The sequence below is a fragment of the Podarcis tiliguerta genome (assembly GCF_965153285.1).
Source record: "Podarcis tiliguerta genome assembly, chromosome: 2".
NCBI lineage: Eukaryota > Metazoa > Chordata > Lepidosauria > Squamata > Lacertidae > Podarcis > Podarcis tiliguerta.
This window is the reverse complement of record NC_139535.1, coordinates 19,128,760-19,144,540: the sequence shown is the minus strand read 5'-3', so window position 1 is coordinate 19,144,540 and position 15,781 is coordinate 19,128,760. Positions and strand designations below refer to the sequence as shown.

General features: G+C 49.7%; 1 protein-coding gene and 1 long non-coding RNA gene across 2 annotated transcripts in view; one reads left to right on the top strand and one right to left on the bottom strand.

Annotated features, from left to right (window-relative positions):
* The window catches only part of LOC310671182, a 361,314-nt gene that overhangs the window by 160,383 nt on the left and 185,150 nt on the right, over positions 1–15,781 (top strand). The gene's annotated exons all lie outside the window — the stretch shown is intronic.
* PLXNB1 (plexin B1) overlaps positions 1–15,781 on the bottom strand; it is a 160,750-nt gene that overhangs the window by 48,173 nt on the left and 96,796 nt on the right. The window contains exons 15-22 of the mRNA XM_083424540.1: positions 13,455–13,548; positions 12,332–12,498; positions 10,230–10,381; positions 7,721–7,826; positions 5,771–5,907; positions 4,132–4,308; positions 2,410–2,578; positions 734–976 (exon numbers count right to left, since the gene is read on the bottom strand). Of these exons, the coding sequence (XP_083280666.1) occupies positions 734–976; positions 2,410–2,578; positions 4,132–4,308; positions 5,771–5,907; positions 7,721–7,826; positions 10,230–10,381; positions 12,332–12,498; positions 13,455–13,548 (1,245 nt within the window). The remainder of the gene's footprint in view (positions 1–733; positions 977–2,409; positions 2,579–4,131; positions 4,309–5,770; positions 5,908–7,720; positions 7,827–10,229; positions 10,382–12,331; positions 12,499–13,454; positions 13,549–15,781) is intronic.

Below are 15,781 nucleotides of genomic sequence, written 5' to 3'. Positions count from 1 at the left end.
TATGACTTCTGTTGGCATAACTGGGCGGGGCCTTTGGGTAGTGGACATTAGGTAGCGCATTACAGAGGAAGGAATTCATACACCACACCTGTTGCTTTCTACCTTGCTGCCTTCGCACAATGCATAATGAACTTATGGAACTCACCGCCACAAGGCACGGAGGCGGCTGCTGTCATGGATAGATTGCATAGGGGGATTAGATGGATGCAGAATTATTCTTATTTTTAAAGTTTTTATTTATACTTTTCAAGTTTATACATTTCCTTAGCTTTACAATCAATTTAGCATTTCAAAATTTGACTTCCTTCTCCTCTTTTCTGCGGTTCCTTAAACGTTTTATTTTAATACCTTCTGCATATCCAAATTCATTTCACTTGCTCCTTTAATTATCTACTGCAAATATATACTCTTGTGTAACTGCAGGTTATTACAATAATCCTGCTAATGATTTTAATCTGTTTACAATTTATCTGTAACTATTCAATAAACCATTTCCATTCTTTTATATTGTTATCTTGATTTCTTATTCTTCCGGCAAGTTCCGCCCATCTCTGCATATTCCATGAGGTTTCGTATAACAACATTTTTTTATAGAGAGACGAATGCAGAATGAGACCTTTCTTAGGAGGGACTGAGCTACCTTGGAAGACAAGTTGTGGTCTATGGAGTACCCAAAATCTACAAGCAACGGACAGGTGTATCTGCTCCCTGCATGGTGGGTCTGCCCCATTACCTCCACAGAAATGACGCTTCCAGGCTTGTGACGATAGGGCTTGGTGTGGTCATCCATATTGAGGGGGTGCAGGACGGGATCCACCTCGTAGGAGAAGCCGCTCGGATGCACGGCGTTGAAGTCGAAGCTGAGGTTATCGAGGACAAACTCCAGCTTCACTTGCACGGAGGGAGAAAGCTGCTTAATGGCAGGCGTTTTGCACAGGATGAGGCTGGAGGAGTTGACCTCGCAGGGCTCTTCAAACTAGGATCGGAAATAAAGGAGAGTGAACGGATGAGGCCCACTCTCTCCTAGACACCCCCCATAGCTGTCAACTTACAGATTTGAAAATAAGGGACCGGCACCCTCAAAAATAAGGGATCAGCAGCCAAAATAAGGGATTTTCCGAACACAGGTATGTTCAACTTCTGAGCCCCTCCGAGCCAAAGGCAGAAAGCCCAACCAGCAGCCAAACAAAGCCTCAAGCGGTGGTTCCCACAGCACAGCAACCCGGCAAAGGGGATGCAGCAAGGGAAACCACCGTCACCTCTCCGCTGGGAAGCGCTGAGCAAAGGCAAGTCCCCAGGCAACGCAGCCGATTTGATTGGCACAAGGCATGCAAGCTCCACCCCCCAGTCATTCTTAGACTCCTTATTGGGTGAGCAACGCAGCCAAGCAACACAGTTGGAGCCTCCCTCCTCCCTGGCCGGCAGGGAGGGAGGGAGAGGAGCTGCTTCCTTTGAAACCTGGGAAATTTAAGGGACAACATCAATAAGGGACAGCAGCGGGACATGGCGCTGGGATAAGGGACTTTCCCGCCAAATAAGGGACGGTTGACAGCTATGACGCCCCCTCCCCCATTCTCCAGGAACACCCCAGAGCTTGCTAAAAAAAAAATCTGCAGGAAACTCTCTACGGAAGACCTTGGGCGCATCCCTTGTCCAATTCCTCAAGCCAAAAGCCAGTCTACTTTTGAGGAAACCCAAGTGCAAATCCCCCTTCTGACTGGTCACTTTCAGAAAAGGATGTGGGATTAGACAGGTCTTTGGCCGGATCCAGCAGAGGGCGTTTTTGTGTGTGTGTTCAGCCTTCAAGTTCACTGGGTGAACTTGGGCCAGTCACGTTCTCTCTCTTCACAGGGCTGCTGTAAGAATAAACAATATTTTCTTTGCTGAGGGCAGGGAGAAAACATGTTCACCACCCCTAGGTCCTTAGAAGAAGGGTAGACTCTAAAGGAAATGAATAAGGCCTGTTCCCAAAACACTTTGGTATTAAAAAGGGAGAAATCCAAAACGCCACTAGGGCCTGTAGTGAGAAGAGGATTGTAATACAGTCATACCTCATGTTATGTCCGCTTCATGTTACGTTCTTTCAGGTTACGTCCTGCAGCGACCCAGAAGTACTTCCAGGTTTCACCGCGTGCGCATGCGCAGAAGCGCAAACAGACATCACGCGCATGCGCAGAAGCAGCGAATCGCAACCCGACGTGTGCAGATGCGCTGCTGCGGGTTGCGTTCTTTTCATGTTGCGAACGGGCTCCAGAACGGATCCCGTTCACAAGCAGAGGTACCACTGTAATACTAAATGGACCCGCTTTCGCTGCCCTTTAGTCTGCAAACTGAGGCAGCCACAGATCCCTCACACTGGTAGCTTTGAACAGAACAACACACTGGCAAGCATTGCACTCGTAAACCTACTTGCTGGACGCTGCAGAGGGCATTCTCAGGGCATTCTGTATCCGGAATAATCCTGCGCCACCTGCCCAAGCCCCGGCGCCGGCGCTCCAGCGGAGAAACCGTGACGCGGATTTTGGGCCACTGCACGACATCAAGGTTGTGCCCACGAACTCGGATCTCTCTGCCACCACTGAAATACACACACACACACACGTACGTTAGTGACTACAACCAGTGCAGATCTGAGGGCCTGCAGCTTCAGGATTTGCCCTTTGAGGCAAATGCTGAGGCTCAGTGGAAAAGCCCCTGCTTTTCATTCAGAAGGTCCAAAGTTCAACATTTGGCATCTCCAGGTAGGCAAATGAAGATTCCTGCCTGAAAAGCTGGAGAAATGGCAATCCTGAGCTGTATGGCCCATTGGTCTTACCTCTCTCTACAAACCCACCAGCTTTCTGCAGCTGATCGCTTTCCTGATCACAGTGTGCCGTCAGGCAACTTTGGGAAGCTGACAGGCTTTGTAAGGTAAAAGGTAAAGGACCCCTGGATGGTTAAGTCCAGTCAAAGGCAACTATGAGGTTGCAGCGCTCATCTCGCTTTCCGGCGTTTGTCCACAGACAGCTTTCCGGGTCATGTGGCCGGAAGGACTAAACCGCTTCTGGTGCAATGGGACACTGTGACGGGAAACCAGAGCACACGGAAACGCCTTTTACCTTCCCACCACTACCTTCCCACCTATTTATCTACTTGCACTGGTGTGCTTTTGAACTGCTAGGTTGGCAGAAGCTGGGACAGAGCAACGGGAGCTCACCCCCATCGCGTGTATTCGAACTGCCAACCTTCCGATCAGCAAGCCCAAGAGGCTTAGTGGTTTAGACCACAGCACCACCCACGCCCCTTGTAAGTTATCCTGTCTAAATACAGATCTCCAGAGCAGCAGCCATGTTAAGCCAAAACAACAGAGTCTCGTGACACCGTTAAGCAATCGTTCTCAAACCTTTTTCTCTGGGCTACACTTTCTGAATAAGAATTTGCTCTGAATATATGCATTGGTAAGAAACACATTGGAAAACAAAAAGAAACGACTCCTAGCCATGTTTGATTAATAATGTATAACACAACTGCTTTATAATATGATCACGGGGCATCCAGGAAGTATAAAATAACGCAACTACATAAGAACACGAATCATTCCCAAAATATAATCTTGATCAACCCTTGAATCTTGTCTCCCTCTCCTGCCTGTGGCACACCACACACTTTGAGAACTGCTTTAGAGGCAAACAAATTTCCAAGCTTGCTGGTTTTTTAAACTGTGATTGCATTGATTAAACGGCTTTTGCATTTATCAGTCCCATTTTCCTCTTCCTCCTCCCCGTTCCCACAAGGTGGGGGTAGCTGCCGAAGGCAAAGGAAGGGTGGTCTGATAATACCGAAGTGATGGAGGACCATTCCAGGTAGGTGGAGCGAGAAACCAAGCGGTCAAAGACAGTGGTGTAGCGTGGGTTGTCAGCACCCGGGGCAAGGCAAGTAATTTGTGCCCCCTAACCCGTGGATTTGCACCCCCTAACCCGTGGATTTGCGCCCCCTAACCCTAACCCCCAGATGTTGCGCCCGGTGCGGCCAGCCCCCCCTGCACCCCCCACGCTACGCCACTGGTCAAAGACTCAATACTTTTTCTAAAAAAAAATAAAAATTTAAATCGCCTTACAAACTTGTCTTGGCGGGGACGGAGAAGTCATTTACCTCTGGAAACTCTTGGCTGGTTCTGCATACGTGATGTTGGGGTCCAGGGTGTACTTGAAGCGGGGGTACTCCAAACTCCGTTCCTGATCCCCGTACTTGATTGTGACGTTGAGTTCCACAGATGCGTTACTGGCGCTAGTCAGGCACTGAAGCTCCTTCTCTTGTACTTCAGAATGACTTGTGGGGGCGAGAGAGAGAGAGAGAAAAGGGGCTGGTTTCAATTTAAACATCGTATAAATATAGTCAGCCACTCGCCTAGAAAATCTATTCTAAACTAGTGCTCTTCAGCCTTGGGTTCCCAGGAACTGTTGGACTACAGGTGCCATTGTTCCTGACCCCCTTGGGCTAAGCTGTGGTTGGGGATGATGGGAGTTGTAGTCCCTTGCTAGTTGTTGTTGTTTTGCCTAGGCCTCAGCCTCCAAACTATCAGGCCCCACCCAAAGGAGGTGAGGAGGGCATCCAATGATCTGACCTGGTGAAAGGTCTCTTCCTTATTTCTCCAGAAATATCTGGCTAGTAACGACAGGGAAATTGCTGATTTCTTCCTCATTCCTGAGCAGGTAGAAGTACAGTGGTACCTCAGGTTAAGTACCTAATTCGTTCCGGAGGTCCGTACTTAACCTGAAACTGTTCTTAACCTGAAGCACCACTTTAGCTAATGGGCCTCCTCCTGCTGCTGCACCGCTGGAGCATGATTTCTGTTCTCATCCTGAAGCAAAGTTCTTAACCTGAAGCACTATTTCTGGGTTAGCGGAGTCTGTAACCTGAAGTGTATGTAACCTGAAGCATATGTAACCTGAGGTACCACTGTACACCTGTTTTTCCTTGTTAAGAGGACAATGTTACCTTAAAACAGGGATGGAGAACTTGTGACCCTTCCAGAACCTGTTGGTTGTCCCAGAAGAAGCAGCCCGTACGGCCAATGGAAACCAAGATCTAAGGAGACCGCAGGTTCCCCAACTCTACTTTGGAACTATTCTGAAAATGCTGACCCAAAGCATACTCTGGCTTATGACAGAGGGTCCCCATGGCTCATAGCTGTCAACTTACAGATTTGAAAATAAGGGACCAGCAGCCTCAAAAATAAGGGATCAGCAGCCAAAATAAGGGATTTTCCAAGCACAGGTATGTTCAACTTCTGAGCCCCTCCGAGCTGAAGGCAGAAAGCCCAGCCAGCAGCCAAACGAAGCCTGAAGCCTCAAGGAAAACCACCGTCACCTCCCCGGTGGGAAGCGCTGAGCAAAGGCGAGTACCCAGGCAACACAGCCGATTTGATCGGCACAAGGCATGTAAGCTCCACCCCCCAGGCGTTCTTAGACTTCTTATTGGGTAAGCAACGCAGCCAAGCAACACAGCTGGCCGGCAGGGAGGGAGGGAGAGGAGCTGATTCCTTTGAAACCCGGGAAATTTAAGGGACATCATCAATCCGGGACAGCAGCGGGGCACAGCCCTGGGATAAGGGACTGTCCCGCCAAATAAGGGACGCTTGCCAGCTATGCCATGGCTTACAATGCCCCTACAACCTAGAAAAACTTGTCGGGGGCTCTGTCCCAATAATCCAAATCAATGACCACCCTGAGCAAATAGCCTGGGGGGAGGGTGTTGGAGCAGCAGCCTGCTGCCTGGCGCCGTTTCTTACATATAGCAGGGGAAGCGTCCGACCAGAATGCTGATTTTGCTGGGGTTTCCAGTCAGCAGCTTGGATCCCGTCAGTGTGAGGCAGGTTCCTCCAGCCTTAGGGCCTCGTGTTGGGTAAATGGACTTCAGCTCTGGGTTCTGAGCAAAAGGGAGAGGAAGGAAAGAAGGAACATTCAGGCAAAGGAATTCAAGAGGCAGCGAACAACACTCCTGGCTTGGGCTGCACATCGCAGGAGAGCGCAAGGAGGAGGCCCAATGGCCCATCTTGTCCAGCGTCCTGTTGGCGCCTCTGGGAAGCCAGCAAGCAAGACCCGATCACAAGAGCAGTTCTCCCCACCAGAGATTCCCAGAAACGGTGTTCAGAGGCCTCTGACAGCGGAGGCAGAACATAGGCATTGTTTCTAATAGCCACGGAGAGCCAGTGTGGTGTAGTGGTTAGAGCGGTGGACTCGTAATCTGGTGAACTGGGTTCGATTCCCTGCTCCTCCACATGCAGCTGCTGGGTGACCTTAGGCTAATCACACTTCTCTGAAGTCTCTCAGCCCCACTCACCTCACAGAGTGTTTGTTGTGGGGGAGGAAGGGAAAGGAGATAGTTAACCGCTTTGAGACTCCTTAGGATAGTGATAAAGCGGGATATCAAATCCAAACTCTTCTTCATCCAAACTCTTCTCAGGGGCTGGTGGCAAAGCCATCCATTTGTAAGGGCCACGGGCCACGGGTGGGAAAAAGAAGCTCTGGGGAACCTCAGGGCATGGGCCTAATGTGGTCCTCCAGGCCTCTCTATCTAGCACGCAGGACTCTCAACTGCCTAGCCAGCCTTTGCTCTGCACCTTCCTCGAGTGTCTCTTGCCTGCCTGAAATATGCCCTTGATGGTCCCTTTACATGGGTAAACTAATATTTACTGATGCACTCACTTTTGCTTCTGGCGCCACCCACTGCTGGCATGTGGCCCCTGGGCGGCGGCCTGGAAAGGAATGTGGCCCTCGAGCTGAAAAATGCTACCTGCTCCTGATGTGGCTACTCTGCGCAACTGGGGTGTTCTGTGCACAAAAGCGCTCCTATTTACATTTAAAGTGTTGGTGCTGACCTTTAGAGCCCAAGACAGCCTCGGCCCAGTATACCTGAAGGAGCGTCTCCACCCCCATCGTTCAGCCTGGACACTGAGGTCCAGCGCCAAGGGCCTTCTGGAGGTTCCCTCACTGCAAGAAGAAAGGTTACAGGGAACCAGGCAGAGGGCCTTCTCTGTAGTGGCACCTGCCCTGTGGAATGCCCTTCCAGATGTCAAGGAAATAAACAACTATCTGACTTTTAGAAGACATCTGAAGGCAGCCCTGTTTAGGGAAGCTTTTAGTGTTTGATGTTTCACTGTGTTTTTAATATTCTGTTGGGAGCCGCCCAGAGTGGCTGGGGAAACCCAGCCAGATGGGCGGGGTATAAATAATAATAAATAAGTTATTATTATTAATATTATTATTATCATTATTATTACATGCCCCACGCAATGTGTTGCTGATACCAAGGCTAGCAGGGCATGGTCCCTCTCCCTAATCATGTTTACTGTATGTGTGGACCATGCAGGATTAGGACCACGATGTCTCACTGCATTGAGTTTCCCAGGTCCTGCAAGCGGTACGGGGAAAACGTGCAGCATGTCGGCATCACAACATACTGGATTTTTCTGGGTATAAGACTAGGTTTTCCCCCTAAGAAAATAATGTCAAAAATTTGGGTGGCGTCTTATACACGGATACATCTCCCCCCATTTTCTTAAATCGGAGTCCCCCCAAAATAGGGGGCGTCTTATACATGGGAGCATCTTATAGGTGGAAAAATACGGTATATATATGGGGAGGAGGGACTTCCTCTTTTTATCTGGCGGGCCACGTGAGTTCTTGCAACCAGCCAGCTTTAGCCTGTGAGTTTCTGTCCAGAGAGGGGGACTCCTTACCTGGTAAGTAAACACATGTCCAGAGACTCCCTGTCCTCCTCCGGGAACCTCCACGACCACGTGCCCAGACCTCTCCACGCCGCTTCCGCCCGTGGTGCACACGATACTGCAGGACAAGGGCAGAAGAGAGGATGGAGAAGAATCCCCCACCAAGGTGCACCGCATGGGCTGCTCTAAACCTGAGTTAATGAGAGGGGGGGCACTTTTAGCTCTCGGCCTGGCCAAGGAGGAGACGTCACTCGCCTGAACAGTCGCGGCGCCAAACGATTTCCCCCGCTTCCTCTGCCCTACGTGGCTTGGCCCGCTCGCGTGAGCCACATGGGAGAGAGTGAGCTGTGCAAAGCACTTTTCTGCAGCGCCAACAGACGGTGGTAAGGGTGGCGCTGGGGGTTAAACCACAGAGCCTAGGACTTGCCGATCAGAAGGTCGGCGGTTCAAATCCCCGCGACGGGGTGAGCTCCCGTTGCTCGGTCCCTGCTCCTGCCAGCCTAGCAGTTCGAAAGCACGTCAAAGTGCAAGTAGATAAATAGGTACCGCTCCGGCGGGAAGGTAAACAGCGTTTCCGTGCGCTGCTCTGGTTCGCCAGAAGCGGCTTAGTCATGCTAGCCACATGACCCGGAAGCTGTACGCCAGCTCCCTCGGCCAATAAAGCGAGATGAGCGCCACAACCCCAGAGTCAGTCACGACTGGACCTAATGGTCAGGGGTCCCTTTACCTTTACCTAACAGACGGTGGATCACACAAGGTTGCTGTTTGGTTATGGGGGGGGGGGGGTTTGGTGGGGTGTGTGTGTGATGCACAGTGACTTGTCTCTGGGCACCTACCAGTTCCGTCATTCTATGTAGTGCTTTTCATCAACCTCCTTTTCGGTCTAGAGGAAGCACTTCAGGCAAGTTCCTTTATCCCTTTCCTCTTGGGCCCCTCAGACAGACACCAGCTTAGGAGACGGCTCAGAGTCAACACAGAACAGAATCCCTGCACTCTGAATGGCAGATGGGTGTGATCAGAGCTGGTGTCTCCACTGCGTCAAGATCAGAACAGACCAGAACCATGCCACACTGTTAATGTTCGATAAGACGCACCTGCCAACCCTATAAACCAGTGTATCAAATTCCAACAGAAGTACAGTGGTACCTCAGGTTAAGTACTTAATTCGTTCTGGAGGTCCGTTCTTAACCTGAAGCACCACTTTATCTAATGGGGCTAAAGGTTGTGAAGGACATGAGAGGTTGTTACAGTCCCATTAGACTCTGTGAAAGGATTTTGTGGAACTGTAACAAACTTTCATGTGGATTCTTTGGACTTTATGAACAGACAGGTGGAATAGACACCATTACACGGATGGACCTTATGCATGAACTGACTAGAGAATGATCTGATCCACTGGGTTTTCTGCTTTGTTCGTTTGTTGAACTTTATGAGTCACTTCTGTTGAAATTTGATACAATGAATAGTGTACCTTATTTATCTAAGAACACAGCCGATTACGTCTCGTGTGTTTATGCTTTACGTGACCATAGGTTTGTTTGTTGTTGTTTTGTTAACCCTATAAACCAGGCATGTCCAAAGTCTGTTTGGGGGGCCTAATTCGCCCCCCCCCGGCAGTTTATTTATTAGGGTAAAATCATAAAATGCTCAACAACCTAAACCCTAAAAAAAGCTGAACATCTTCAATACTAAAAAAAGGTGAACAACTTTGGGGGGAAATCCTAAAAAAAGCTGAACAACTTTTGTCGGCCCTCACGGATGTCCACTTCATCAAATCTGGCTCTGTTTGAGAAAAGTTTGGGCACCACTGCTAAACCTCCCTCCCTCTTTGTCCCTTTAGTAGCTAACAGTGTCAACTATGAAGGCTTCTCCACTAAGATTTTTTTGCAGATTTCTTTCTCCGAAATGCAACTTCGGGAACAGGAGACTAGGAGGCAGGCAAATTAACGGGGAGTGAATCGCAGGATAATCGGGTGTCAACCTTGCCCAATTAGCTTGCAAGGCAGCACTACTATTACTCTTATTAATAATAATAATTGAATTTGTTACTCGTTTTATCTCGCCCAAGGCAACCCGAAACAACTTACAACAACCCAACCAAGAGTGCTGAGAGTAATTTGGTAGTTCTGCCCCCTTATTGGCCACAAGGCATTAGAAGGCTGCCCGAAAACTTGCCCTAAGGTGGGGATTGGGGTTTCTTGACGGTATATATCTTACACTTCCTTGAACCTGTCGGTGCCTGTTTCCTTCCCACCCAACACCTGTCCTGCAGTCTTTTAGCTTGCCTTTCCTTCTGGGACTGATCCTTGGAAGAAGCTGCTTGTGCCAAAGCTACCATTCGATGCTAATGCAGTGGAATCAGAAGGATCTGGCTTGAAGAGAGAGCATTTTCTTTCCCAAAGCACTGCTATCTTTTTTTTAAAGAGGGGGGAGAATGGAAATTTCCACCTGCTGCTGCCTAGGCGATGATGGAGAGACAAGTATCAGCTCCCTCCTGTGAACCCCTGGGAAAGCCACTTACCTGCTGGAGATCTCATACACCTGAGCATCGACCTCACAGGGGATTCCGGCCACGGTGACTCTCCCAGCAATGTCTTGGTGCTTCTGACCCAGGTTTGAGCCGGTGATGGTGATTCTGGTACCCCCTTCAACCAGCCCAGTTAAGGGATAAACCTGAGAAGGACAGAGGGAAAACCACCCATGTCAAATTAAAAGCCAGGGAGGATGCAGATGTTTTTGGTGCCAGGTTAACAAAAAAAAAATAAAAAATTAACCTCCATCTTAAAACTAGGGAGCTTCCAAAACAAAAGGCCCTGTCTCGTGTTCCCACTAATTAAACCTCTTTTGGTGGTGCGGCGCATAAAAAGACCTTGGGAAATGATACCAGCCTACGGGAAGTGTTAACATTTCTATCGCCAGCTTTTCGGGACTCAAACGTTAATGCTTAAAATTCTCCACTTCTCTGCCCTAGATTGCTCTTCTCATCTCTTGCTATCGGCATGAGCTTATCTCCAGCACAGGCGTCTCGGCCTTTCATCTTCCTCTCCCACGCTCTCCATGTTTTGTCTCTGAGCTGCTCTCCGGAGCCTCCACCTCCACTCTGCCCTCTATGCATTAAGCCTCTGCCGAAGTTCATCTTCCAAGACCTACTTCCTCTGCAAAGATTGCCCTTCTTTTAAAATTTAAATGGTATTGATCCCTCTCTTCAAGGTTACTTCTGCTATAATCCCTTGCAAGCACACAAGGGAGATGGGGAAACCATTCCCTGATTACAGGGTCTCAGAGATGCTTCTCGTGATAAATCCACATGAGCAGGTCTCTTATCCTGCCCCACATTCAGTCTGCAGGCAAAAAATGAAATAAAAATACTTATGTGGCTGCTCTTCATAAATTATATTTTGCACATGTGCTTTGTACACTGGACTCAGCTTCCTGAACTCAAGAGTTAGCACCGCCCTTCATAAAACAGTGCATTGGGCTGAGCTGAAGAGAGGGTGAACTTTTGTGAATTTTTTCCGCAGCTTCCTAAAGCAGCAATTCTTTTGGTGACCAATAAGGCAAGACTTGAAAGTGCTTGCTAATTCAGCCAACACTGCCCCCATTGTAACTTGGCATCCTTTGCCCCTTGCGACATAATCAGGTAGCCACATTTGACTGGCTATTGTGATGAAATTCCATTCGGCACGTGATCCCTGATTGGCTGGGATCACCCCTCTGAAAGGAAGCATCACTGTCATGTTGCGACGTTGTCTCATTCACTACATGATCCCTGATTGGTTGGAATCACAAAAGTCACTATTCCCAAAACACTATAAAGCAGGTCAGCAATAACTTGCAAGGTGTCAATGAGGTTTATTCACAGAAACAAAACACCTCAGGCCTAGTGAGCCCAGCAGGTCTCCCCACTATGTCATGCCCCGATGAGGCAGTTGTGAGGATGGAAAGTCCTTGCCTTCCCACAGCTCTCTTAAGTCGCCTCCTCCCCCAGGTCCTTCCCAAGCAATCTGAGACTCTGGTGCCTTATCTGTCTCTACTCCACCCTCTTCATACCTCTGTGGGTTCTGGGAGACCGGGTGGAGGGGAGCAGGTCACAGCAGGAGGCGGGGACACCCGGGCTTCTTCACCAGCCTGACTCATCTCTGCCTCTTGGTCCTCCTTCTCCAGCCTCCGCTTCTGCCTCTGATCCTGAAGTGCTCTCTACCACAGCCTCTTCCTGCTCACTAAACCCTGTCGCCCCTTCAGCTTCTGACACCTCCTCCTCCCAAGTCTGCTCCCTCTTCTCCCTCTGGCCACTCATCATCGTCGCACCACCAATCCTCTGGCTTCTTCTCTTGGGGTTTACCCAGCTCTTGGCTCCCACCCTTCCTCTGCATCCAGCCAGTCCATAACACCTAGGAGGGACAGAGTTTGGCTGAAACGAGGCAGCCGCCTACGCTCCTAAATGCCAGGATGCACAAAATGGGCAAGGATTCATGCCATATTAAATTTGCCACATCAAAAGTAGCCGCTCCCACTTCAATCGCAACCTTGGCTACCCTAGTGGGGTTATTTGGGAGCATCCTGGATGCCTCCCAGGTTTCTCTGCCGGACGCCTGGCTCCCGCCCCACCGCGCTGTTACTCACGGCGTGAATCAGGGGAGCCGGGCATGTGTCCGCCACCTCTTCTTTGCAGGAGTCGCGGAACAGGCAGCTGGGCTGCTCCCCACTGCACCACACGCAGCCGTACTTGGCATCAGCTGTCTGGCAGCGGCTGCAGTCCAAGTGCCCCACAGAACAATTGTACAGGGTCACTGAGGAGAACGAGAGAGAGGGAGGAAGGCACGGGTGAGTCCCTGCTAGCACAGTCCTCTGGAAGCGGAAATTAGGCAACGCAGACAAAGGGGCATAAGAGGCCCAGGTATAGGGGTATCACATTCCTTCCCTCCCTCTTTGCTCGCCCCAGAAGGTAGGACTCAATGGATTCAAATTACAAGTGATTCTGGCTAAACACCAGGAAGACTCTTCTGACAGTGGAACGGACTCCCTCGGGAGATGCTGGGCTCTCCTTCCTTGGAGATTTTTAAGCAGAGGATGGATGGCCATCTGCCAGGGATGCTTCAGCTGCAATTCCTGCATTGTAGGGCAGGGGGAACATGTCCCGTTTCACCTTGTCCTGGCTGCCACTCCCGCTGCCGTACCTACGACTGCCGGCACAGCTTCTCCACGCTCCTTGCAGCCTTCGCCCCTGGTGGAGAAGCAGCACTGGCATGGGTGCCAATTTCGGGCAGGATCACACGAGATACCGGCGCTGCTTCTACATGGGGCTGCCACTAGGGGGTGCTTTCAGCCGCCTGAGAAAGCCGCCCCAGTTTGCCTAACAGCAGAGCACTATGCAACTGGATCTGCAGCTAGACTGCAACTCCCATCGGCCACGGCTGCTGCACTAGGTGGAGATGATTGCAGCTGCAGCTCAATACATCTGGCGGGCACCAGGTTGGGGAAGACTGACCTAAAGCCAGTGGCGTAGCGTGGGGGGTGCAGGGGGGCCGGCCGCACCGGGCTCAACATCTGGGGGTTAGGGTTAGGGGGCGCAAATCCACGGGTTAGGGGGCGCAAATCCACGAGTTAGGGGGCGCAAATTACTTGCCTTGCCCCGGGTGCTGACAACCCACGCTACGCCACTGCCTAAAGCTGCAGTGATTCCCTGCCTCCCCCTTTTACCAGCTCCGGAACCCCCACGATTCTCCCCTTGCCCCTTTTCCTGTACCGTGGAGATCATCGATGCTGTCCACGCGCAGGCGCCTCTTCCGCTGCACGAAAATCACAGCACTGAACTCCAGCTGGGGGGCTGAGTAGCTGTACTGAAAGAGAGACCAAAGGCAAATAAATAAATAAATTGGTATTACATGGAGCTGGGAGAGTCACCGCAGCCCAGCTCCATGCAATGCAGGATTGCGTTCATCTTAGCAAAATAAGGGAAGGGGGAATAGTTCAGCTGTGCAATCATAAGTTTGCCTTCAGAAGGTTTCAATAAGAGAATATTATTTTTCTTGGACCTTCAGACGCTGCGGCATTAGCAGGAGATGGAGAGCCTCCTCCTTATAGAGGTCTGGTGGTCCCTCTTCCTGCTTTTGGGTGGGTTTAATAAAATCATCATTTCAACAGGCCTTCAGAGGATGACTTTCTGGGTGGGCTTTTAAAAAATTGCTTTCCTGCTGGCTTTACCACTGCTGTTTCAATTGGGGCTTCTAAAAATGTGACTTTAGCCTGATCTTCTGATTTCTTTTTAATATCCCAACCAGCTGCATCAAAGGGAGAGAGGATGGGCCACTCCATCGGCCTGGCTGGGACCCACTGTGAACTGGCTCCTCCTCTCTCCAGAAATCCTTCCTCCATCGGTCATGGAGCCAGTGTGGTGTAGTGGTTAAGAGCGGGAGTCACGTAATCTGGGGAACCGGGTTCGCGTCCCCGCTCCTCCACATGCAGCTGCTGGGTGACCTTGGGCCGGTCACACTTCTCTGAAGTCTCTCAGCCCCACTCACCTCACAGAGTGTTTGTTGTGGGGGAGGAAGGGAAAGGAGAATGTTAGCCACTTTGAGACTCCTTAAAGGGAGTGAAAGGCAGGATATCAAATCCAAACTCTTCTTCTTCTTCTTCATTCCACCCAGTCCCTAAACATTCATGGTCTTTTATGAAGAATCAGTGCCTGATTTTGCTTGCTCTCAGGATCCCTCCATGTTCTCATTGTCTCATGACTCTTGGGCCCTGCCTGCAATGATGCTTCTGGCTGCTGAGAGTAGGTGGGTTATGAACTCTTTATAATGTGAGTGGGCATTGATATCTTGGAAGAGGTTCAGTAGGGCCAGTTCTGGAGTGATTTCTAATACTTGTTTAGTTATTTTGCATATTTCTTGTACGGCTGATGTCCAGAAGAGTTGGGTTTTGGGGAATTCCCACCACATGTGGAGAAGAAGAAGAAGAAGAGTTTGGATTTGGTATCCTGCTTTATAACTACCCGAAGGAGTCTCAAAGCAGCCAACATTCTCCTTTCCCTTCCTCCCCCACAACAAACACTCTGTGAGGTGAGTGAGGCTGAGAAACCTCAGAGAAGTGTGACTGGCCCAAGGTCACCCAGCAGCTGCATGTGGAGGAGCGGGGAATCGAACCCAGTTCACCAGATTACGAGTCTACTGCTCTTAACCACTACACTACACTGGAGGTATGTGCCTGTGGAAGTGCAGCCTCTCCAGCATTTTGATGAGGCTCCTGGGCAAATCAGCGCCAGTTTCCGTGGTGTTAGGTCCTATTTATAAGCGAGTTTCAGGGTGAGTTCTTTTCTTTTTGCTGATATGGATTTAAAAGGTTTAGACCACATTCTAGTACATTGGGTGGGGTTAATTTCATAGGCTATGTCGTCCTCCCATTGTTTTTTTATTACATCAAGAAAGATTTTGGAGCAGTATTTTGTATATTATGGATATCCCCTTGTCGTGTCCCTTCGCTGTTAGGAGGTGATTAACAAAACAACAAACAAACAAACCTATGGTCACGTAAAGCATCCTTAAGAAGGCATGTAATGGGTGGTGTGTTAGCCGGGGTATTTGGGTGTCCCCTAGTTTGTCTTGTATTTCTTGTGTCGATGTGGGCTTGTTATATTTGTAGAACTCTGCTAGGCGATATAGGCCTTTGGCTTGCCAGGTTTTTATGTGGAAGTTTTGTGCTGCATGGTGGAATAGTGGGTGGTGAGCCAAGGGGATTAGTGGGGATGGGGTTGGGGACAGTCTGCCTACTTCTTCATCTTTCCATACCTTAAACATGGTCTGTGTGAACCTGTTAAGTGTTGTGGGGATTTTCCTTAGTTTGTTTTGGAGGAATGGCTATGCTGCGGTGGGGGTATTTTCGATTATGTCTCTCTCTAGGTGTACAGGTTCAGGTAGGTAGCCGTGTTGGTCCGACACAGTAGAAATATATAATATATATATATAAAATGTCCAGTAGCACCTTAGAGACCTACTAAGTTTGTTCTTGGTATGAGCTTTCGTGTGCATGGTATCTGAAGAAGTGTGCATGCACACAAAAGCTCATACCAAGAAC